At 44.9% G+C, this 21,578-nt stretch overlaps 2 protein-coding genes across 5 annotated transcripts; one reads left to right on the plus strand and one right to left on the minus strand.

Annotated features, from left to right (window-relative positions):
- Window positions 1–132: 132 nt before the first annotated feature.
- Window positions 133–11,458, minus strand: dcst2 (DC-STAMP domain containing 2). Of its 2 annotated transcripts, XR_009930742.1 has the most exons (17): window positions 11,305–11,458; window positions 10,880–11,160; window positions 10,551–10,721; window positions 10,193–10,294; window positions 8,027–8,221; window positions 6,721–6,786; window positions 6,145–6,358; window positions 5,802–5,959; window positions 5,410–5,574; window positions 5,122–5,289; window positions 4,574–4,674; window positions 2,930–3,060; window positions 2,528–2,655; window positions 1,565–1,658; window positions 1,183–1,449; window positions 606–1,022; window positions 133–378 (listed from the first exon to the last, which is right to left on the minus strand). XR_009930742.1 is itself a non-coding variant. In XM_062464991.1 (16 exons), exons 1-16 carry the CDS (start codon window positions 11,331–11,333, stop codon window positions 680–682), a joined length of 2,613 nt encoding a protein of 870 aa, XP_062320975.1. In that variant the 5' UTR covers window positions 11,334–11,458; the 3' UTR covers window positions 550–679. The 2 variants fall into 2 exon arrangements, 1 of the variants encoding a protein (XP_062320975.1); XM_062464991.1 differs by lacking the exon at window positions 133–378 and having other exon boundaries at window positions 550–1,022.
- dcst1 (DC-STAMP domain containing 1) lies at window positions 10,908–21,446 on the plus strand. 3 transcript variants are annotated; one of them, XM_062464994.1, is made up of 16 exons: window positions 10,908–11,693; window positions 11,785–11,910; window positions 12,013–12,087; window positions 12,220–12,348; window positions 12,890–13,029; window positions 13,168–13,339; window positions 13,453–13,596; window positions 13,673–13,812; window positions 13,934–14,091; window positions 14,322–14,421; window positions 14,583–14,678; window positions 14,814–14,940; window positions 15,319–15,435; window positions 16,295–16,437; window positions 19,989–20,099; window positions 20,812–21,445. In XM_062464994.1, exons 1-16 carry the CDS (start codon window positions 11,636–11,638, stop codon window positions 21,049–21,051), a joined length of 2,076 nt encoding a protein of 691 aa, XP_062320978.1. In that variant the 5' UTR covers window positions 10,908–11,635; the 3' UTR covers window positions 21,052–21,445. The 3 variants fall into 3 exon arrangements, with proteins under 3 accessions (XP_062320978.1, XP_062320979.1, XP_062320980.1); XM_062464995.1 differs by having other exon boundaries at window positions 13,691–13,812; window positions 20,812–21,444; XM_062464996.1 differs by lacking the exon at window positions 19,989–20,099 and having other exon boundaries at window positions 20,812–21,446.
- The last annotated feature ends 132 nt before the right edge of the window (window positions 21,447–21,578 follow it).

Below are 21,578 nucleotides of genomic sequence, written 5' to 3' on the forward strand. Positions count from 1 at the left end.
GAGGCGATATGCACGTAAAAAAGTGTTGAAATTCAATGCTTGGAATGTAGGCCTACATCAGTGTGGCAGAGGAGGCGGAGACGTACAGTAGTATTGCAGTTGTAGTCTTTAGTGTATTATTATAATTTTTTTTACTTTTCGCAGTTTTACATACCAATGCTCTTTTTCGTGTGTGTGCAGGGATGGGATTGTCATCCTACGCAGGTTGAATTTGTATATATATTTGCTTCTGGAAAAGTTTTCCAAAGTCTTCTGCCAAAAACTCCATCAACCATGAGACAAAAGCTTACCAGCTCTGTAGATAGTGAAGCCATTGATCTTCAGAACTGTCATCAGCTGTGGGTTTGACAGGCCCCCTGCTGAAGGTTCATACTCCACCTTCCAACCACACCAGAGAGGAAATGTCATGGACATTTCATCAAAGTCAAACAATAGTACTCCAAACTCTAGATCCAATTTGGAGCACGTTTCAAATCCAACTGCTGTCTGTCAGACACCCATTCAGTTGATGTTGACAAGAACAAAAGAATTGGGCAACACACAGTAGTGCCTGCTTCAATGGAAAAATTCCTGTTTTAATGATGATGTTTACAACATGCACTGACTATTGCAGTGTAGCAGAATGCTACCACTCCAGTTTAGAGGTCCTGTAACCCTTTTTGTCTTTCACTGGATAGAATTAATGGTCTGGATCAACTGTTGGAGTAGGACCGGCTGGGGCCGTCGCTCTGGTGGTATTCCTGACACAGGGCACGGTTGCGGTCATGGTCAGACTGTGGACTGTGACCGTCTGTAGTGGTTCCTCTCTGGAGTGGTTGCTGGCATCCGAAGAGAGGGACTGAAACAAAGTGTCACTGTCTGAAGAGTCACTTTCTGAAGCCTGACGACTGACTCCTCCAGTGAAATAGATGTCTGAGAAAGTGGCTGGATTCGAGTTGTGGACGTATTTGCGTCTGGGGTCATAGTGCCTGGGGTCAGAGTCTTCTGAGTCAGAGCGATCCTGGTAACTCATGTCGGGCTCACTACAGGGCGACAGGGTACAATTGACCGTATGCCAATGGTCTTGTTAGTTTTCGGTTTTGTGAGTAAAGGAGAGTTTGGTCACCTGGTGATTATGGATGCTACAGATGACAGGCATGGTGTAGGTTATGATAATGATGACGCTGTTGATCCACATCTTACCTGACGTCCGGTTCGCTGAATGGACTGACGTGACCGCTGCCGTCACTGTCCCCCTCGTGTCCTGGTGTCACGGCGCTGCCCGTCCTCTGGTACAGCACCCTGCTCCCCCCAGGGACTGGGGACAGTCTCGGCATCTCCGCCCACGACCGGCGGCGTATCTCCATGGAGATGGTCCTCTTCATCAGCTTGCGCGCACGCCGCTCGGTGATGTGGGGCGAGGCCAGGGCGGCGGTCCACAGGCTCACGTGCTCATCGTCACTGGAATCCCTGCAACAGCAGGCCCATGACGAGGGACTTTTGTCAGGATGGGAAATTCGGTTTGTGATTGAATCAGGAATACCCTTAGAGCTGGCGGATCAGTAAGAACGTGTTTAAGACTTACAGCTCCTCTTCACAGTCTTCCTGGAAGGTCAGAGGCCCCATGCACACTGCACAGATGTTGTTCATGCTCCGGAAACACTGCCGACAGTACAAACCTGTTGCACATTTAAAGGGAGGGTTCAGGGTTCAACATGATGAACATTTGGTTGAACAGTTTTGCAAAAAAAGATTTTAAAAAGTAAATGCGGTGTGATTGGCAAGAAAACATGCAGCCACAGACCGAACAGAATGGGAGATTTGAGAACTTTTTTTCCATATACTGTTGCATTTGACACTGGAAAATGTCTTAGGATCGGCCGTATTGGCATTCGTTGTCAAATATGGTGTGAAACTTCAGAAAGAAAACGACAACGAAAGAAAAAATAAACATTGAATGAAACGTAAGAAAGGTGTAGTCATTAACGCTAAAGTGTGAGACTGAAAAACATAAAAAGCTCCCTTCCAGGTCAGACTGCCATCTACCTGCTGAGTCAACATTTGTCAGGAGGAAACGCCCCAAAAGTACACAGTCTCAACCTGCCCCTCGAACACATTAATACAAGTTTATGAGACAACCGGTTAAAGTGTTCTACAATATCTAAACATTGGCAAGTGGGGCATTTGCGTTTACATTCTACATTGCCAACTTCTACACCTGTTTTCTAGACACAGATACATCTCAATATTTAATGAATACCTTCCTGCGGGAAAAGGTGATGACTAGACTGGTCTAGTCTCTAAACTGTAACTCCAGTTTGAGTGCCCTCTGTAGATGAACAGCCATGCTTACATAGAAAATGGCATACAGTTGGAGCTGAGCTGAGTGTTTAGGCCATGTTCCCTCCTATGAGAGCTACCAAAGACCTGGGTAGCAAGACTTCCAGTTGCGCATTTCAAAACAAAGTCCTGATAGAAGGGGTGCCCTTTCCTGGCTTGCTTCTGTCCTCTCCACTATTACATGAGTCATGACAACCATGTGACCTACCTTTACACTGTGGAGTGGAACAGGTGACCATGTGGGAGTCATCCCGGCCCTCCCCTCCCCTGCCACATGCCATGCAGGAGACAGACGACACACCCAGGAGCTCAGCCAGGAAGGATCCTCCAGGAACCCTGGATTAGACAGCCACCGACACACAGCTGACGTCAGTGGGGCTGGGCTGATCCAGGTCCCTTTATACAATACAAATATCTATACACGGTATGGCAGGGATGGATTCTAGCAAACGCGATCTATAGCACATGCTCTACGTAACTTTGCAATGAAATCGAGCATTTCCGTGGTAAAACTGCTAGCCTTCATTATGAATGAGTGAGGAGACTGGACTGTGAACACTTGTGTGAAGCAACTCCACCCCTCGCTTCCAGCCCACACGGCCCTTTGTACCGTAGCATGAGCGTGTGCAGGAGACCGGCCCCGGCCCCGTCTGCCTTGCTCCGGGCCACAGAGCTCAGGAGAGCTTTACACAGGGACACGCGCTGACTCAAGATACGACCGTGGAGGAGCCGAACTCTCTCCTGGAAACACAGAGGGCAGGGACAGCCGTTAGGTCAGAGGGGAAGAATGGAGGCTAAGTAGCGTTGCCTTGTTTACATTGTTTGTGAAAAAAGGGAGTGTTTTACTGGCGTGAGATTAAGACTTTATAGGTCTGAGGAGGAATTATCTTTGACACACTGACAGAGATAAATGCAGGCTGATGAACATACCATGTGGTCCATTTAGCCAGAGGGCTTTCGGCTCCAGACTGGTTTACGTGTCATATGCATGAAGGTTACAGGAAACAATCAGAACCAAATGTTTGAATATCTTTGGTTTTATCCACACAGCAAAACACTACAGGTGAAAACGGATTTCCGCACCAAAAGCTGCGGAAGCTAAACAAAGAAACGACTGACACACAGTCAATTCCTCAAGAAACACACACAGGTAGCAACGTGTCAATCAAGTATCATACTTTTTGTCAAGGAAGTTTCGATGTAACTTCACATTCCGCAGGTAGTTTGTGGGGTTGTTGTTTTGAGTAAGATTTGGCAACACGGATCTTGCAATGTTGGCACAGATCTTCCCATTGACAGCAAAATGACACATACTTTGTCACTAAGCAAACCATGCCTCCACAAGTCAAATTATTTCCAAATGAAGAGGCTTTCATGTCAACTTCACGTAAAAAAATAAATACTGGATAAACCGGAACCATTTTAATTGTGTTCCCCTAGTGGTTCAGTATGTTGTGCTATTTTCCGAATGTTCCCCTGTCCTACAGGGACACACAAAAATACTGGTGTTCTCGGCTCAAACTTTTCCAAATAAATAAACCAAGTACGCAAAGCTATGTTGTCTAAAACAACCCCTGTTAAATAAACCACATTCCCCTGTCAGCATTTGTGTTCCAGGATCCCGTCCTCTGGCCATAAACATGTCCAACGACACATGCACATCTGGACGGCAGAGAAGTGCAGACTTGCCTGCTTCCTCCCAAAGTCCTGGAACAGATTCCATTCTAGACATGGTTGGAATTCCGTCTCCTTCAACAGAGCACACATAGCTTCCCACTGGCAACCTGAGGAAGAACACGTCCTTTTGTGCATTGTGGAAGAGCCATTGTGAAATATGTACTCAAGCACAGGCTAGGCTACCTGTGCATCCTAGCATTCCTGTGGTAGTTTGAATGTCTTCCATTCTCTAGAAGAGTCCTGAGATTTTGATTTTGGACACAAATATATTTTCTTCATCAAATCAACCTTTCTCCATCAAATCAACAAAAGCCGGCATCTACACTGCGTCAACCTGAACTAGGTGATGTGGGAAAAGACCACCCACCCATACAAAGCCAGTCCCTCAACAATTTGAACTATAGGCATTTAAGTAAGGCATAAGTTAAGTAGCATGGCTAATTCATATCCAAACATACAGCTTAATTAAGGCTATCCAGTGTATTTCGATGAACCCCATTCAATAAGGAGCACAGGAGTTTGTATCTGTCCCCAGCAGCAGATGCATGGGTCTGTTGATTGGCTGCTGGCATCTTACCCGCTCTCGTCTGGGGTGGTATCTGGCACACACCAGGCTCCTAAGACGCTTCACATAGCTGCCAGCCAAAACACTGAACAGGGTGAGGCCGTAAAGGAATCCTAAGATAAGGAAGAATTGGGACAAAGACCGACCTTTCAAGATCCTGACAAACGTTTAAACCACTCCGATTAAAATGACGGACGTGTATTTTCAGATTTGAACTGGTTATTTTCTTGTACAGAAATAAGGTACGCTGATTACAACAGAATGTACATTTGTGTCCTCAGTTCACAGAAGATTCAACCATGGTACATTGACAATGAATATGCTCTTGATAGTCTCAACCCCTAGAGGTCAGTGTTTCACAACAAATGTCAATAATCACTGAAACGTATGAAATGTAACTAGATCATTTCCATTGCTTTGATAAAACAGAATGCGTTCTCTTTTCAAAGCGACACAAGTAACTATTTCGTCTTAAACCGAATCCTGGACCTGGATATTTGTCATAAAAAAAAGCTGTGAAACGTCCAATGAAAGGCAGTAACATGAAATGGAGAGTTTACCTATGAGAATGTACTTTGAATAGTCAGGCTCTGAGGGTTGCATGATGCACTTCTTGCTCAGGACAGTAATGTTGCCCTTCTGCAGGACGTCGAAGGAAGACACCATGTCCTTTAAGATGTCGGAGGCGTAGCCTGTCCCGTTGATTTGGACGGCGACGAGGACAGGCGCTGGAAAAGGAAACATACACTTGAGAGTTGTAGATGTAACAGTCCTGAAACATCTGAGAGGGTGAATGTTTTCTGAAACCTCTGGGGGGTTTGCACGTGACTTCCACTCCTCTCCAGTACCTCTGGTGACGATGTCTCCCTGGGCTTGGTGGTGCACCAGGTCGAACATCCAGTAAACCAACAGGTCTAGTGCCACCACCATGAAGCCCAGGACCAGATGGCGGAGGACGGAGATGGTGCCAATGGCCGCCACTCGTCTCTCCCTGGATGTCTGGTACATGGCACCTGAGAGAGGGAGACCGAAAAGTAGATGTCCAGCCTCTGTACAGTCTGCGCTGGTATTTCTCATCCCATTACCGTTCGATATATTATGGAGACTATATCATCATCGATTTGAAAATCATATTTCATGAGGGAACATCAGATTCTATCACAGATATTGTGGCTGAGGAGCAGGACCAAGAATTCAAATGTATCTGTTCTTGACCACCACCACACACACACACACACACCAGTTTTGATGTAGATGCGGGCCTCTCTCTTGTTGAGGGGGAGGACCGTTGGCCTGCCCTCCCTGCCCATCTTCAGGTCCAGCTCTTCAAACTGCTTGGAGATGTAATTGTTGTCAAAGTTGTCCTGCTGAAGGTACTTGTGTTTGTAGAGCACAGCCCTACGGACGCACACACACACACACACCTTAAAGGCGTGTTCACACACATGCTCTCACACTTTGCACCCCCCCTCCCCCACACACACACACACCTTAAAGGCGTGTTCACACACATGCTCTCACACTTTGCACCCCCCCACACACACACACACACACGTCTGCCACGTGTGGGGGGAGACACTCACCAGAGGTACGTGAGAGGCATGAGGACGAGGCCCACGTAAGCCAGCAGTCCCACCGCTTCCTGGAAGTGGCCTAGACCCGACGACACTTCCTTCAGGATATTCTGGGACACCTGCTGCATGGACTGGCTGCTGTTCATGCTCATGTCGAAGTGCACGGAGGCCGAGATGTTGAACTCAAACTCCTGCTTGATCCTATCCAAGGCAGCAGCTGTCGCTGGAGTGGACAACAGCTGAAGTTAGAGATATTTGAAATGGCCTCCTGGACTAACCTGCACAAACAACACGACACATTCACTACTTGCAAGAGATATGGAATTGCTCACTCCAACCACATGAGGTTTCCTAAAAACATGGAGCGAATATAAAAGGTATGCAGAGGCTTTAATCTGCAGTGAATTGATAAGGCAGGTGAGGCAGTAATAAAAGCGGTGCCTCCAGTAAATATCATGCTTCTAGGTACTATAACAATCTATTAAACAAAGGCATTCTTTTTGCAGCAAAGTTCTGTGTAGTATAAGACAATTTTGTAAGCAGGATCAGAGTGATGTCCAGACAGCGTGTTGCTATGAAACTTACGAGCCTCCAGTCTCTCCTTTAGGTGGCTGGCGACGTAGGAGGGGATGATGCAAAACAACTGGCCCACTGAAACAGAAGGGATGTGAACAGAGTCCTCATCCACCAACTGAAAATTGAACTGGATGAGCAAACCATCATTCTCGGCATGCTTTTAAATACTGAGGTACTTCTGTGACATTCTCTGCAGACTTGTCTGATCGTTTTCAACACGCTCAGTCAGATAGAGGGATGACTAGAAGGATGGATGGAATGAGTTCACAATCACGCCACACATACTTGGAGCCAAGAGGGCAATGGGTTGGCTTAACAATAGACATGAAAACCATTATGACAGGTCAGGTAAGAGCCAAGTGTCAAGTCAGCCAAAAGAAAGACTGATGTCTGATTTACGAGCTCCAGTTCAAACCGGTGAATTTAGCAGCTCACAGCAGTGTTCTGCTTTGGCCCAAAGGGTGAGGAAATGGTTTTTTATCTTTGCTTTCTCGAACTTCCTCTCCTCCCTTCATTCTCCTATCTCCAGCCCTGCCCTGGGGTCATGTTTGGATTAGAAAGTCAGCAGTGCCCGGCTGGCTGCCCGGCTGGCTGCCTGGCTGGCTGCCTGGCTGGCTGGCCTGCGAGCCAGGAGGAGGATATGAAGCAATAATTCATTTGAATAGAGAGAGGAGAAACGAGGGGAGGACAGAGAAGCGAACGTCGACTCACAGCTACACCTCTCCTGGGGGATCGGGAGAGGAAACCAGAGAGTGGGATGTGTCAGCCCTTTGGCCCCTAGCACCCCCCCAAACGACTGGAATTCAATTGAAAGTGTGAGGTCAGGTTTCTATTGCAGTGTATGCGGCGTCTCTGCCATGGAATGCGTGTCTGCCCTGCACACACTTGTGTGCACAGACCCTCCTATCTAGTTTGTGTTGGGAACCTATCTGGGCTTCCCCGACCTTTCCTCTCCTCGTTCTATTGACACAGCTGTGTGTGTGCATCAGCAGCCCAGGGTCGAATCTTCCTGGCAGGCGCTATTACAGTCAAGGCTACTTGAGATTTGAACGTTAAGTCATTATCATCAACATCATTTTTCTACCTCCGCCATGCCAAGCAGCTATGTAAACTCTGCTGCTAACAGCTGAGGAACAGAGTGCCTGTCTTCTACAAGAACAGCCCTACTTCCATAATAGAGCTTTTATGCTGCTGTTGAGGGAAATGTTTAGTGCAGTGCAATGCCAACCACAATATGCACTGACATGTCAGGTGAGTTTACTGGAATCGTTTTTAAATAATACGAGACCTATGAGTGACAATCATGACAACCAACCACGAGATACTCCACACAGGGGGCGGAACCCATCCACGATGTGACACAGGAAGTTGAATATAGACAGAAGATTCATGCAGTCTTCCCGGGCATCATCAAACAACTTGTTGCACTTCTTGTACGGTGTGCCCAGCTTGTCGTTGCACACGTCGCCGATGCCAACCAAGAAGCGAAGCACGTTTCTAAGAGTGCGAGCTGAGAGAAGTCAAAGGTTAAAGAAATTAAATCTCTCTCTCTCTATATATATATACACACATATACAGTTAGGTCCATAAATATTTGGACATTGACACAATTTTCGTCATTTTGGCTCTGTATACCACCACAATGGATTTGAAATGAAACAATCAAGAGGTGCTTTAAGTGCAGACTTTCAGCTTTAATTTCAGGGTATTTACATCCAAATCAGGTGAACGGTGTAGGAATTACAACACATTTTATATGTGGCCCCCCCCTTTTTAAGGGACCAAAAATAATTGGACAAACTAACATAATCATAAATCTAATTGTCACTTTTAATACTTGGTTGCAAATTATTTTTAGTCAATGACAGCCTGAAGTCTAGAACCCATAGACATCACCAGATGCTGGGTTTCGTCCCTGGTGATGCTCTGCCAGGCCTCTACTGCAACTGTCTTCAGTTCCTGCTTGTTCTTGGGGCATTTTCCCTTCAGTTTTGTCTTTAGCAAGTGAAATGCATGCTCAATTGGATTTAGGTCAGGTGATTGACTTGGCCATTGCAGAACATTCCACTTCTTTGCCTTAAAAAACTCTTTGGTTGCTTTCGCAGTATGCTTCGGGTCATTGTCCATCTGCATTGTGAAGCGCCGTCCTATGAGTTCTGAAGCATTTGGCTGAATCTGAGCAGATAATATTGCCAGAAACACTTCAGAATTCATCCTACTGCTTTTGTCAGCAGTCACATCATCGATAAATACAAGGGAACCAGTTCCATTGGCAGCCATACATGCCCACGCCATAACACTACCTCCACCATGCTTCACTGATGAGGTGGTATGCTTTGGATCATGAGCAGTTCCTTCCCTTCTCCATACTCTTCTCTTCCCATCATTCTGGTACAAGTTGATCTCGGTCTCATCTGTCCATAGGATGTTGTTCCAGAACTGTACAGGGTCTTTTAGATGTTTTTTGGCAAACTCTAATCTGGTCTTCCTGTTTTTGAGACTCACCAATGGTTTACATCTTGTGGTGAACCCTCTGTATTTACTCTGGTGAAGTCTTCTCTTAATTTTTGACTTTGACACAGATACGCCTACCTCCTGGAGAGTGTTCTTGATCTGGCCAACTGTTGTGAAGGGGTTTTTCTTCACCAGGGAAAGAATTCTTCTGTCATCCACCACAGTTGTTTTCCGTGGTCTTCCGGGTTTTTTGGTGTTGCTGAGCTCACCAGTGTGTTCTTTCTTTTTAAGAATGTACCAAACAGTTGATTGAGCCACACGTAATGTTTTTGCTATCTCTCTGATAGGTTTGTTTTTATTTTTCAGCCTAACGATGGCTTGCTTCACTGATGGTGACAGCTCTTTGGACTTCATATTGAGAGTTGACAGCAACAGATTCCAAACACAAATACCATACTTGAAATGAACTCTAGACCTTTTATCTGCTCCTTGTCAATGAAATAACGAACTCCCATGAGGGAATAACATACACCTGGCCATGGAACAGCTGAGCAGCCAATTGTCCAATTACTTTTGGTCCCTTAAAAAGGGGGGGGCCACATATAAAATGTATTGTAATTCCTACACCGTTCACCTGATTTGGATGTAAATACCCTGAAATTAAAGCTGAAAGTCTGCACTTAAAGCACATCTTGATTGTTTCATTTCAAATCCATTGTGGTGGTATACAGAGCCAAAATGATGAAAATTGTGTCAATATCCAAATATTTATGGACCTAACTGTATATATTTTTTACTACTTTATTGTTACACTTTCAGTCACACACACACACACACACACACACACACACACACACACACACACACACACACACACACACACACACACACACACACACACACACACACACACACACACACACACACACACACACACACACACACACACACACACACACACACACACACACACACACACTCTCCTCCTGCTTAACAAAGGAGCTCTTGAAACTAATCTCCAACTCACCAACATGCTGGACTGAGTCAGTCAAAGCCTGGATGAAGTTCTGAACCCTGCTAGCCACTGAATAGGCATTCCTGGTGATGTCTTGAATCTTGTCCAGCACAGCTGTCAGAGGGCAACAAAGACGTCAGAACATCAGTGAGAAGACTGACAAACAGGCGTTCTCTCATACTGAAAGGGAAATGCCAAATCTGAGCATGTCTGTTTAAAGCATTTTCCAATTGTATAACAAGCCTCATGTTCGACCCATTGCGTCACAGTTAAGTGATTAATTAAAGGAGACATTTGCAACTACTGAGGTTACAAACAGAACTAGAGGGGAGATGTGAATCAGAGCTGGATGGCAGTAGGCACAACTCACGGAAGAGTGGTGTGGCTGCTCTCTGCATCAGTTCCTGGGTCTGATTCATGGTCAGCTCTGCACCACACACCACACTGTCTGCCGCTCGGCCAAAGTTCTCCAGGGTGTTGGTCATTGGCCCCTGGATCACCATGGAGAAGATGAGGAAGAGGAGGATATTTTTGCCATTATCTGAGAACAAAAAAAAAAAACTTTGTGACATCAACTGTAAGGTCATTAGTATGTATAAGACTAAATAGTAATGTTGCAATATTACTTTAATTGGGGAGATTTGATAGTGTATTTAATATTTTAAGCTGCCTAAAACGTGAAATCCTAGGGCTACTTACCCGAACATAGCATCGGCATCATGAGCATAACATTTGAGCGCACTCGAACAGAAAGGCCCATGCCAAATGATGCAATGAATGCGATGGCGATAGTGGTGTAGACGCAGAACCAGAGCTCCTGATTTTGAACGAAGAGCACAGTAACGCCATACACAGAAGCTAGGAACAGGCCGAAGATGAACCCATTAAAACTTCTCACAACATCTTGAAACCATGGTTTGCGTCGCAGTCCGGTTTTTCGTCGACGCCAGGGAAAGCCCCGTCCAAGACTTGTTGAGACCCTGTTTAACAGTTAGATGCCATTTTAAAATGTTAGCCTACTTTCAAAATGGACCACTTTGTGGCCTAGTACTACTAGCTACAATACATTGGCGAAATGATGTGTGCGCTATGTTGGACATTAGCCTACTAATTTCACTTTTTACCCTCTCAGCAAGTCTTTACGAGACTCCATCGCTTCACACGATCACCGTCTGTGTGGCTATATTTTGTCATCCCCTATACTTTATCATAGGAAAATATTTTGGGTTTTATTTGTTTTCCCATTGTATATTTACAAATCCAAAAATTGTTTACAAAACGGGATGTAGCAATACTACACTGTTAAAGGTTTGATTATGAAGTCACAAATTTGAATTGATAGGATAGATTATAGAACCAATTGAATTCGAGAATAAATATTTAAATGTTCGGAAATTCTTTACAACAATAAACACGAAGACGTAAAAAAGGAAATAAATAGAAGAGTTGGTGGTAATGGCAGCAACAAGGATTCAACTACAATACCTTAAAAGCCTCAAACCACCACATTCAGGTTAGGGAACATCAATCGTTTTAGGTTAAAAAATAAAAAAAGTAGGCCTGATATGGCATTTTAAAGGATAACTTTTCTCCATTCCCTTCAGTCTTGGAGAGGATCGGTAAAAGGATCCTGCCTGAATTTGCCCACCTGTTTCTCTTCAGTCAGTCAGATACATTTCCTATTGCTCGTTTCTTTCTTGGAGCGCTTTTCGGTGCTGTGAGTGGTGCAGGTAAAGCTTCATCATTATGTGTTAATAGCCTATTGTGACCGTTTCACACCCTTGACCCCTTTAATGTAAAAATACAAATATGTCTCAATCTTTTTTATCTAGGGTTATTTCTGGGTCTTTTTCACAACCTCCCAATGACCACTGTACAACTGGTTGTTGCAGGATATGCTTTTGTTGGTGAGCAGAGATAGACATCCTTTGAGCTGAATGTTTAATGTCAATGTTTGTTCAAAATACTTTAAAGTTCGGCTGAAAGTATGAAAGCAACACAGAAACTCTTCGAGTGCCTTGTGTGTGTGACCTTTGCAGCTGTGTGCATTCTGGGAGGAGCATTTTCCTCCTTCTTCCGCTGCTCGGCCCTTCTGATGTTTCCCAGCATCCTCGGCTCTCGGGGGAGGGCCTACCTCATGCTGTTTGTTCTCTTTGGCCTGTACAATGGTAAAATATATATTATATATATATATATATATATATATATAGTACATATATATAATATGTAATTATATTATATATATGTAGTATATTTACATTTTTACATGTAGTCATTTAGCAGACGCTCTTATCCAGAGCGACTTACAGTAAGTACAGGGACATTCTCCCCGAGGCAAGTAGGGTGAAGTGACTTGCCCAAGGACACAACATCATTTGGCACAGCTGGGAATCGAACTGGCAACCTTCAGATTACTAGCCCGACTCCCTCACCGCTCAGCCATCTGACTCTAGTATATATTATCCATGCTGTGTTGCTGAGACCATTCGTAGAATTTGTGGGGAAAATATTATACGCACACATTTTTGTGGTATTACAGTTGCTAGAATAGCCTTGGTCCATTGTTGACTGTTCAGACTAGGTGCTATATATATCAACATACTGGACCAGCAGTGTGCCTATAGGCCTTGAGATTAACTGAGGCTTCACATCTGAAAAGGTATCCCTGAGCATCTCTGCTGTGTGCGTCTGTGCACCTTCATCCACCAGGCCCCATCACCAACATCCACCGCAACGTCCAGGATGTGGCCTTCTCTATGGGCTGCAATATCGAGCTGCAGATCAAGCACAGCAAGGTGATGTGGAAGGTGGTGATGGACCCCTTCATGCAGGTGATGCAAGGCATTATGGTAAGTGAGGCAGGGAGGGCCACAGGTAACTTCACTGATACAAACAATGCTTAATAGGAACATCGTGGCTATAGAGATGGCCCACTTTGTTTGCACTGTACACTGTTGTGATTTCTGACATTCCTCCATTTTGTTTAGGATGACAATAAGGAGTTCCTGGAGGAAGCCAAGAATGTGAGCCTGAGATTCCAGAATATCCGGGATGAGGTTGTGGGCCAGTATGGCTACGACAACACCAAACCAGAGCCAGTTGCTGCTGGCAACAGCTCCCAAGACATGTACACGGCCAAGACGATGATGCGATGTGACTGTGAGTGTTCACAGCTGTGTTCTGGTCAATCCTTCTCTCTGTCTTCTGCCTCTTTAAAAAAGTTCCATTGAGGAGATGAGTACTTTGTTTTTTTAAATGCCCTCGTGACCCAGATGTGGTGGAGGAAGGGATTGATCGGTGTCAAAAGTGGTTCAACGTCAAATGGCAGGAGTGCATGGACGCCATCAAGGCCCCGGTCATCAACCACATCCTGTGTGTGTCCATGAAGTTCCACTTCCTGTGTGATGTCATGAGAGGTAGGTTGTTGGAAGTGGAACACATTTGATGACAATCGACTCGAAGTGACTAAAAGTTGCAGGTTTTTGTGAGCAGTTGTTTTGTTCCTGTCAGTCATGACTCCTTGGTGTCGAGATCAGATTCCTGTTGAGAAGAACTTTGGGAAGACGTTTGACACGCTGAACTTCTCCATTGACACACTGTCTAGAGAGTTCAGCACCAAAGTTGTCCTCAAGGTAAACATGGTCCTATGTCTTCAGACCCACGTCAAATACCAGTTCCTTGTCTGCAGTTTGAACTTTCCAACTTATGCTGTGTGTGTGTTTGTGTATGCTGTGTGTGTACCGTACTGTACAGAGCACAGTACAGGAAGCTGTGTTTGGAGTGTCAGTCCTACAGGATACCTTCACAGAGAGTCTGAGTCAGTCGTTTGAGGAGACCAGGGCAGTACTGGATCAAGTGCTGGTGATCGTCCAGCTCCTCCTCTCATTCACCTTTCTCACCGTCTTCACCTCGTGAGACAAACACACACAGACACACCCAGACACACACACACACAGACAAACACACACAGACACACACACACTCACACACATGGACACACAAAAATAAACACACGCACCTAGACCCACACAGACATAGAGATACTTCTGCATATCTCCTATTCAACATATTCATGATGGGTTTGATTCTGGTGTGTGTTCAGATGGAAAGATACTTGACGTCTTCCTCATTGTCTCTACAGGGCGTTTAGATATGCCTGTCAGTACACCCAGGACATTCGCTTTGACAACATTTACATCACCACCTACTTCAGGCAGATCGACGCCCGCAGGAAGACAGCGGTAGGTCACATTAAAAGTACATTCAAGCCACTCTGAAAGGTCCAGTTTCTCATGACCGAATATTGGTCTCGGGCTTTTAGCTTTTCATGGCCCATGATGACCAGTAAAGAGTCTGAACATTCAACCTTGAAATTCATCATTTGAAATGTGCTTGATTTTAGGGCAAACGTTACCTTTTGCCTTTGAAGAGAGCTGAGCGAGGGGATTTCATCAACCCCCTGAGCCCGGCCATACACTCCAGCGAACTGAAACAAGTGGTACGTTTCTCCCTCCAGGGTGGAGTCTAACCTCGTTTCACCCAGATTCTAACCTTGGGAAATATCCCCATGGGGGCTTTCGGCACGAGCCAGAGAACGTATTCGTTGACTATTCCCGCTCCCTGTGTTGCCCAGGCGTTGGGCCTGCTGCAGGTTCTGTCTGTGGCTGTGTTTGTTGTTGTGCTGCTGGCCGTGGACCTCATGCTCTACCACATCTTCGACATCATCCGCAGACACACCTCCACAGAGTTCTCCCTCACCAGTGAGTGCGCAGAGAGAGCCCACACACACACGGGCCTTGACCTTGTGACCTCGGCCTCCTTTAAAGATGATCATTCTATTTCAGTCGCAGAAACGTGTCGGTACATAATGTCCCCTCCCATTGTCTAAGCCAGTGGTTCCAAACCCTGGTCCTCAGGGCACCCTGTCCTGCCTGTTTTAGATGTTTCCCTGCTCCAACACACCTGATTCAAATGAATGGTCATAAGCAGGCTTCTGCAGAGATGGATAACGACCCATTCATTTTCATCTAAAACAGGCAGGACAGGGTGCCCTGAGGACCAGGGTTGGGAACCACTGGTCTAAGCAACCACCCAGCACTGTATTCCCTATAAACACATTCATAATGCTACTTCCTTAGGCAGTCACCATATAGACATCAAGGTGGATGGACAGTCCATGATGGCGAAGCTCCTGAGGAAGTCTATTGGAGCCTTTAACACCTCCTCCAACGTGAACATGCAGTCCACTAACGAACGTAAGTGACATCCCAGCAGTCCAGTGTCCACGTGTAGGTAGAGGACCTGATGCCAGAAGGGAAGATTTACGAAGATTTATTTCTGTCCAGACCTATCGTCATCCAGGGATTTTAGCATGTGTTTGATTGTGTGTGTGTGTGTGTGTATGTGTTTGTCTGTGTGTTTATCAGTCGGTGTGTCTTTGCCTGTCTGTGAGTGTGTGTGCGAGGGTGTTCGTTTTGTACTAATGCACACAGTGGCCAGCCAACTCTGTCCAGTTAATGGCGTGCGTTGTCTGGCTGTGTGGCTAATCTGATCAGGGCTCTCTGATCTGCCTATTAAGGCCTAGTGGACAGCCTGGTCTGGACCACGTTCAGATAGGTCTCGTCTTTGCCAGACAACACACGTGCACACACACACACACACTCACACACACAGTCTCACATGTCTGAGCCATGCACCTGTAGACTACAGTATAACTTGCCTCACCATTACCACAGCAGTCAAATCAGTAGCGGAATGTGAGTAGTAATTTCACAAAACGCCTATCACTAGTGTAGTAAATGATCAGAGGGTTAATGTAGTGTACTTTAGACTTTTCTCGTTAATTCTAAACACGCTTCATGCTTATGTGGCAGAACTCAAAATCTAAGAGGATGTAAGAATGTAAGAGGACTTAGAACTTAACTGTACAGTATTAAAGTGACACAGAAGTCTACTTTTGACGATCACATCACCACTTATGCGGTGTCTCTTCCTCTTCCTGAACGTCTAGTCGCCAAAGCGACCAATCGGATTCAACGGATTCGATACGCATTTCATCCTAACCTACATTGAACCCGTAGGATGAGGTGTGCAGTAATCCCTCTTCCTCCCCAGACTGCCTGCCCCAGCCCAGGGCCCTGACGACAGAGGACTACCTGTGGAGTACCGTGCCTCTCCTGATGATGGCGCTCATGTGCTGCCTGCAGGTGTACACCAACCGCTTGCGCAGGGTCATCGCGGCCTTCTACTTCCCCAAGGTGAGAGCACGCACACACGTGTTCGCGCACACACTATCAACCAATGCCGGGAGTCGGAGCCAATATGACCATTACCTTTGTACATTCAATGTTGAGTAAATACACATGATCAAGTATTTTGATGTATGCGTATGTGCATTGCAGGTAAGTAAGTAAGTAAGACTTTATTTATATAGCACATTTCATACAAGAATTGTAGCTCAAGGTGATTTACATAAAATCAATAAAAACAATAATACAAGTGATAAAAGTAATAATTAAAATAGCAAATCAATAAAAACAATAATAAAACTAATAAAAGTAGTAAAACCCTTCTGTGATAAAATTACTTAAATGCCTCGGTAAAAAGGTAGGTTTGAAGTTGTCTTTTAAAAATGTCTAGCGTGTTTGCTTCCCTAATATTTATGGGTAATTTGTTCCATAGTTTCGGGGCGTAATTGACAAAGGCCGAATCACCAATCTTTTTATGACTGCTTCTGGTGACCTCTAATAGGCCTGCATTTGATGATCGCAGTGTTCTAGCTGGTGTGTAGTTTATAAGGGAGTTAGAAATGTAGCTAGGTCCTTGTCCGTGTAGAGCTTTGTAAGTGAGGAAAAGGACCTTCAAGTCAATTCTGAAGGTAACGGGGAGCCAGTGTAAAGTAGCTAGGACAGGACTAATGTGTTCTCTCCTTTTAGTTTTGGTTAATAATCTAGCTGCAGAATTTTGAATGAGCTGTAGTCTTTCAGTGGTTTTCTTGGGAAGACCAGTGAAAAGTGAAAAGTGCGTTACAGTAGTCCAGCCGGCTGGATATAAAAGCATGAATTAACTTCTCTGCATCATTTTGGTTTATGAATGGTCGTACCTTTGAAATATTCCTCAGGTGAAAGAAAGATGTTTTGGTCACTTTATTAATGTGAGAGTTGAAATTCAAATCTGAGTCCAGGATTACACAGAGACTCGTCACCTCTGGTTTAAGACAGGGAGTTAAGCCTCCTAGATTCTTAGTAAGCACCTCTCTTTTGGATTTGGGGCCACATAGTAGGACTTCTGTTTTGTAGAACTACAGTATATCTGTGGTGATATACTGTAGTTCTTATGTTAACACTTAGTCACATACCTATACTGTAACTAATTATGTAATCAATGCTCTTAAATCTGACTACAGATTAACAGTATTTATAAGGATTGTGCTACATACAAAACGTGTGCTGCAATATTCATCCGCAGCTTCAAAGGTGTTAATTGCAGAAACGTGTTTCTGTGCTAGTACACTAATCCAGTATGAACTCCGCTGTAAACTTGGTTTGGTTTTTATTCATAACACAACTCGAGTTTCTTCTCACTTTAAGCTTTCAAATTTTTGATTAAAGAAAGGGGTTCATACTGATGCCTTGAACATAGTATAGGATCCCCAAGTGATACAGTGTTGTACAGGTACAGGGTCAGTGTATGTTACTGAAATCTTTCCATAAAAAAAAAAACATTTATACAGCATCACATTTTATGTAAACACATCACGTCTTGTTTCGGAGACCCATTGTGATTCATACACAATACAGCTTCATTAGACCTCCTGTAGCATGAAAACAGTGTGCAGACGGACATGTTGGGGCTGGTCCTGGTCAACTCATTTAAATAGCCAGCCTCTCCAAACATAGCTTGGTTATTTTTCTTAAACTTTTCTAGCCTCCATGGAATTGGCACAGGAAGGTTTGAGCAAACATCACCGGGGTCCTGTCTGTCGAACCCCCTCCCCGTCCAAATAAACATAGCATACAATGCGGTTGCAAAAAAAATATCAGTGCTCTATTTCTGATATTTACCATAGGTCTGGAAATCACAAACAAATGATGGATTTTCCCTGTGGTTCTCACAGATGTTTTACTGATATGTGAAGGGGAATTTGGATCAGCTGCTGAGTCGACAGCTACCTAGAAAGGCAAAGGAAAACAAATCGTTGTTTACCAGAACGGTTCTCTGTCACTGCATATGCTGTTTGTGTGGAATTTGACACTTAAGCCTTTTGTGGCACCTAGATCTGTTGTTTGCAAGTACTTGTTGGGCCGTAATTTCATTTAATTGCCCCCAATTAAGCGACAAGGGGTCTAATGAAAATTAACACCACCATCAGCGCCAGAATGTTCTTGTTTCCCGGGCCACATTTAGTTTTTATAAACGTGGGGTGTGCAAAAAAAACAGCAAAGCATGTAAATCCACAGATTGAAGCACGTGTCAGTGCCTAGTCCAAAGTAACGTCAGGTATATTTCACTGGGTTGGAAAGGCTTAGTAGAATGTGTACATAGAGGGAATGTAACTCTTACCTCCCTCCACTTCTCTGAAGAAATCGACCGGCTCTTGTGGCGGGTATTGCAGTGCAGAGCTAAAAGGGGATTAATCTAATAGCATTAGACACTGTATTGTGGGGGCGTAGAGGCTGACAGCCTACTCACTGTATTGTATTGAGGGGAGTGTACATATCCGAATGAAGGGGTCTTGATCAGGGTTTGAGTTGTGTCACGACTTAGGGGGGTCCCCAAGGTGTGTGGTGGGGTGGGGGGTGCCTTAACTCTTAATGCATCCTAAGAACCAAGCATGTGTGCGGCCCCCCAACATTCTTGACGGAGTGCGGAGAGGAGGAGAGAGGATGATTGTGGGGTTAATAAGGTGGAGTAAAGGTCCGGAGGACACACAAGCAAAACATAGGGGATCGATTGAAGGATGAGGAAAGTGAGAAAGAGAATCAAACTTTGTATTCTGTGGGGGGAAAAGGAGAATTAGGAAGCCAGGGAGCATTTAAGGAGGAGGAGCAGATATAGGAATACATTCAGCAAACGGTTTGAGAGAGGGAAAGAAGTGTAAGGGGAAAAAGGGAGAGAGGAGTGATAACGGTGACGAGGTAAAGCATGGAGAGGACATAGGGAGGGAGAGAACATGATGGATTACTCTCTTTATTCCTGCTCCGCCTGAATCAGCTGAAGCGTCATTGCAGTTATGAGACCCCCTCCCTCCGCCACTGGTGTCTAAGGGGGATTCGTTTTGCAGATAGAGCAAAACGAAGCTGCTGCTAATTCAGTGTGTGAGAGAGAACAGCGATGTCGTCAAAGTGGAACAGTATTTCGGCTTCACGGTTGACCACCGAACATCATGTCCAGAAAAATCCAGCCCGTGGTTCCAGACTGTTTGTCATGAATCCGGCCGATACAGCCCAGCCCTGTGTTCAGGCTAGCTTGCTGGTGGTCAGAGTGATTCTGGTCACTCACTCTGGAACTTCGGATGGAATTGTTTCAATTTGGCCAGAAAAGCAATCTCCTGTACATAATCATCTTCTTACTCATCCACTTCTGGCACAGTAATGTACAATGGGAAGCTGACCAAACATATATTGTAAAATATTAGTATATACAATAGGAAAAATATGTATGGTATATTATAAACAATATTTAAAGTCAAGTCATCAAGCTCTTTAAGTGAGTTTAACCCTCCCCTTACGTTGCCCCCTTCTCTCTGTCTCTATTTCTCTCTCTATTTCTCTCTATTTCCCTCTCTGTCTCTTTCTCTTGCTGTCAGCGGGAGAAGAGGCGTGCTCTGTTCCTCTACAACCTGCAGATCCAAAGGCGCATGTCATACACAGACCGTCAGCGCAGGCGACTTATGAGGCTGGGACAGTCACACAAATCAGTATGTAACAAAGATCATTCTAGAAGGTTCACTTCACTTCAGGCCATCTTCATACTTTAAGTTAAACCAACTGACTGGCACTTAATTGAATGCATTAGTATATCGTGACAGTTTGTGTTTTGTGGGGGTTTTGCGTTTTGCATTTATTTACATTTCTTCATTTAGCAGACGCTTTTATCCAAAGCAATAACATGATTTGAAATCTTCTCATTCAAAGAGTATTCATCTTTGAAATCCCTCTTTTTTCATCAATACAATTGTTGACAAGAGGACTTTTGGATGAACCCTGTCTCATGAACAATGACAGGCTCTTATTGCGAGTCTAACTGGCTGACACTCTCCCGGGGTGACCACCAAGCCCAACCAAAACAAACACAGCTCCCTCCCACTGTCCTGGCCAGGCCCTTCCTGCTGTGTTTACTGACTGGAGTATTCTTTTCTCTTTTCTGCTCTAATGAAAGCCCGTTTCACTCCATGTCCTGTGACCCATTGAGGAAACTTTCACGGAATAGAAATGAAATGTAACCCAATGTTGCCCGCTCCTCTCTCTCTTTCGATTTCTCCTTCTCCCTCGTTCCTTCCCCTTTCTCAGCAATGCTGGCGTGCGAAATGCATCGAAATGTCACAACACTTGTACTGCAGAAAGGTGACATCTGGAATGGTAATGATTTGACGTGTCCCTCCCTTCCCTCTACTCCCCCTCCCCATTCAGATGTTTCCTGGTCTACTCTCCTGGCTGGAGAGGCTTGGCCTCCGGCTGCGGAGGTGCTGGGTGTGCCAGGAGAGCCAGAGGGCCGGCAGGGCCGCAGAGTGCCCATCACCTGGCTGCCTGGCCGTCTACTGCCCAGGGTGCTGGAGGGACGTGGACATGTTCTGTTACGCCTGCACCCTCGTCCCCCACGGCCAACCGGAGGAGAGCTGCTCAGATACCGACGTTCATTATGACGGCTAGGTGACCGGTCATTTACGCACGCATACAAAATAAAATAGTTTTAAACCGTGATGCTAATGAAATGCATCTGTGTGAAAGTGATTTAAAGTGTGCAGTAGGTGTAAAGCATATTGTTTATTATTAGTTCTGGGTTTAAACATATGTACAATCACAATGGCATTGCATCCTCTCATTATATAGAAAAGACAGCAAGCCTTACTGGCAAAATACTTCATTTCCTTACATAAACTAGTTCCTGCCCAAAGTTTTGTATCCTGTGGTTAGCCAGGCTGCTCATTCATATCCACACAAGATGCATCTGTCTGGCCAGATGTCTTTCAGATTGCTAAACCATAACTGATGTCAATGTGACGCAATTTAAGATAAGTGCTTGATAATCATTACCACAATTATAGCCTATTCTTAGAGTATACCGTTTATGTGGACCATTAAACAATGGCTGGTATTTTAATTCATGCGTTTTCTATAAATAATGAATTCTATGTAGATGGGTGTCAGATGGCATGGGCAGGCAGTAAAGAGTTAAA

This window comes from Osmerus eperlanus, chromosome 7, assembly GCF_963692335.1.
Source record: "Osmerus eperlanus chromosome 7, fOsmEpe2.1, whole genome shotgun sequence".
NCBI classification, from domain to species: Eukaryota; Metazoa; Chordata; class Actinopteri; order Osmeriformes; family Osmeridae; genus Osmerus; species Osmerus eperlanus.

What these genes read in the sequence shown, in the direction of transcription:
- dcst2 (XM_062464991.1), bottom strand. Translation starts at nt 11,333, where the DNA reads ATGGAGTCTCGTAAAGACTTGCTGAGAGG. An exon ending in GATGCCGATGCTATGTTCGG is followed by an intron (nt 10,722 to 10,879) that starts GTAAGTAGCCCT and finishes TTTTGTTCTCAG; the next exon opens with ATAATGGCAAAAATATCCTC. An exon ending in TGACTCAGTCCAGCATGTTG is followed by an intron (nt 8,222 to 10,192) that starts GTGAGTTGGAGA and finishes GACTTCTCTCAG; the next exon opens with CTCGCACTCTTAGAAACGTG.
- dcst1 (XM_062464994.1), top strand. Translation starts at nt 11,636, where the DNA reads ATGGCAGCAACAAGGATTCAACTACAATACCTTAAAAGCCTCAAACCA. An exon ending in GCACCAAAGTTGTCCTCAAG is followed by an intron (nt 13,813 to 13,933) that starts GTAAACATGGTC and finishes CGTACTGTACAG; the next exon opens with AGCACAGTACAGGAAGCTGT. An exon ending in CACAGAGTTCTCCCTCACCA is followed by an intron (nt 14,941 to 15,318) that starts GTGAGTGCGCAG and finishes CTACTTCCTTAG; the next exon opens with GCAGTCACCATATAGACATC.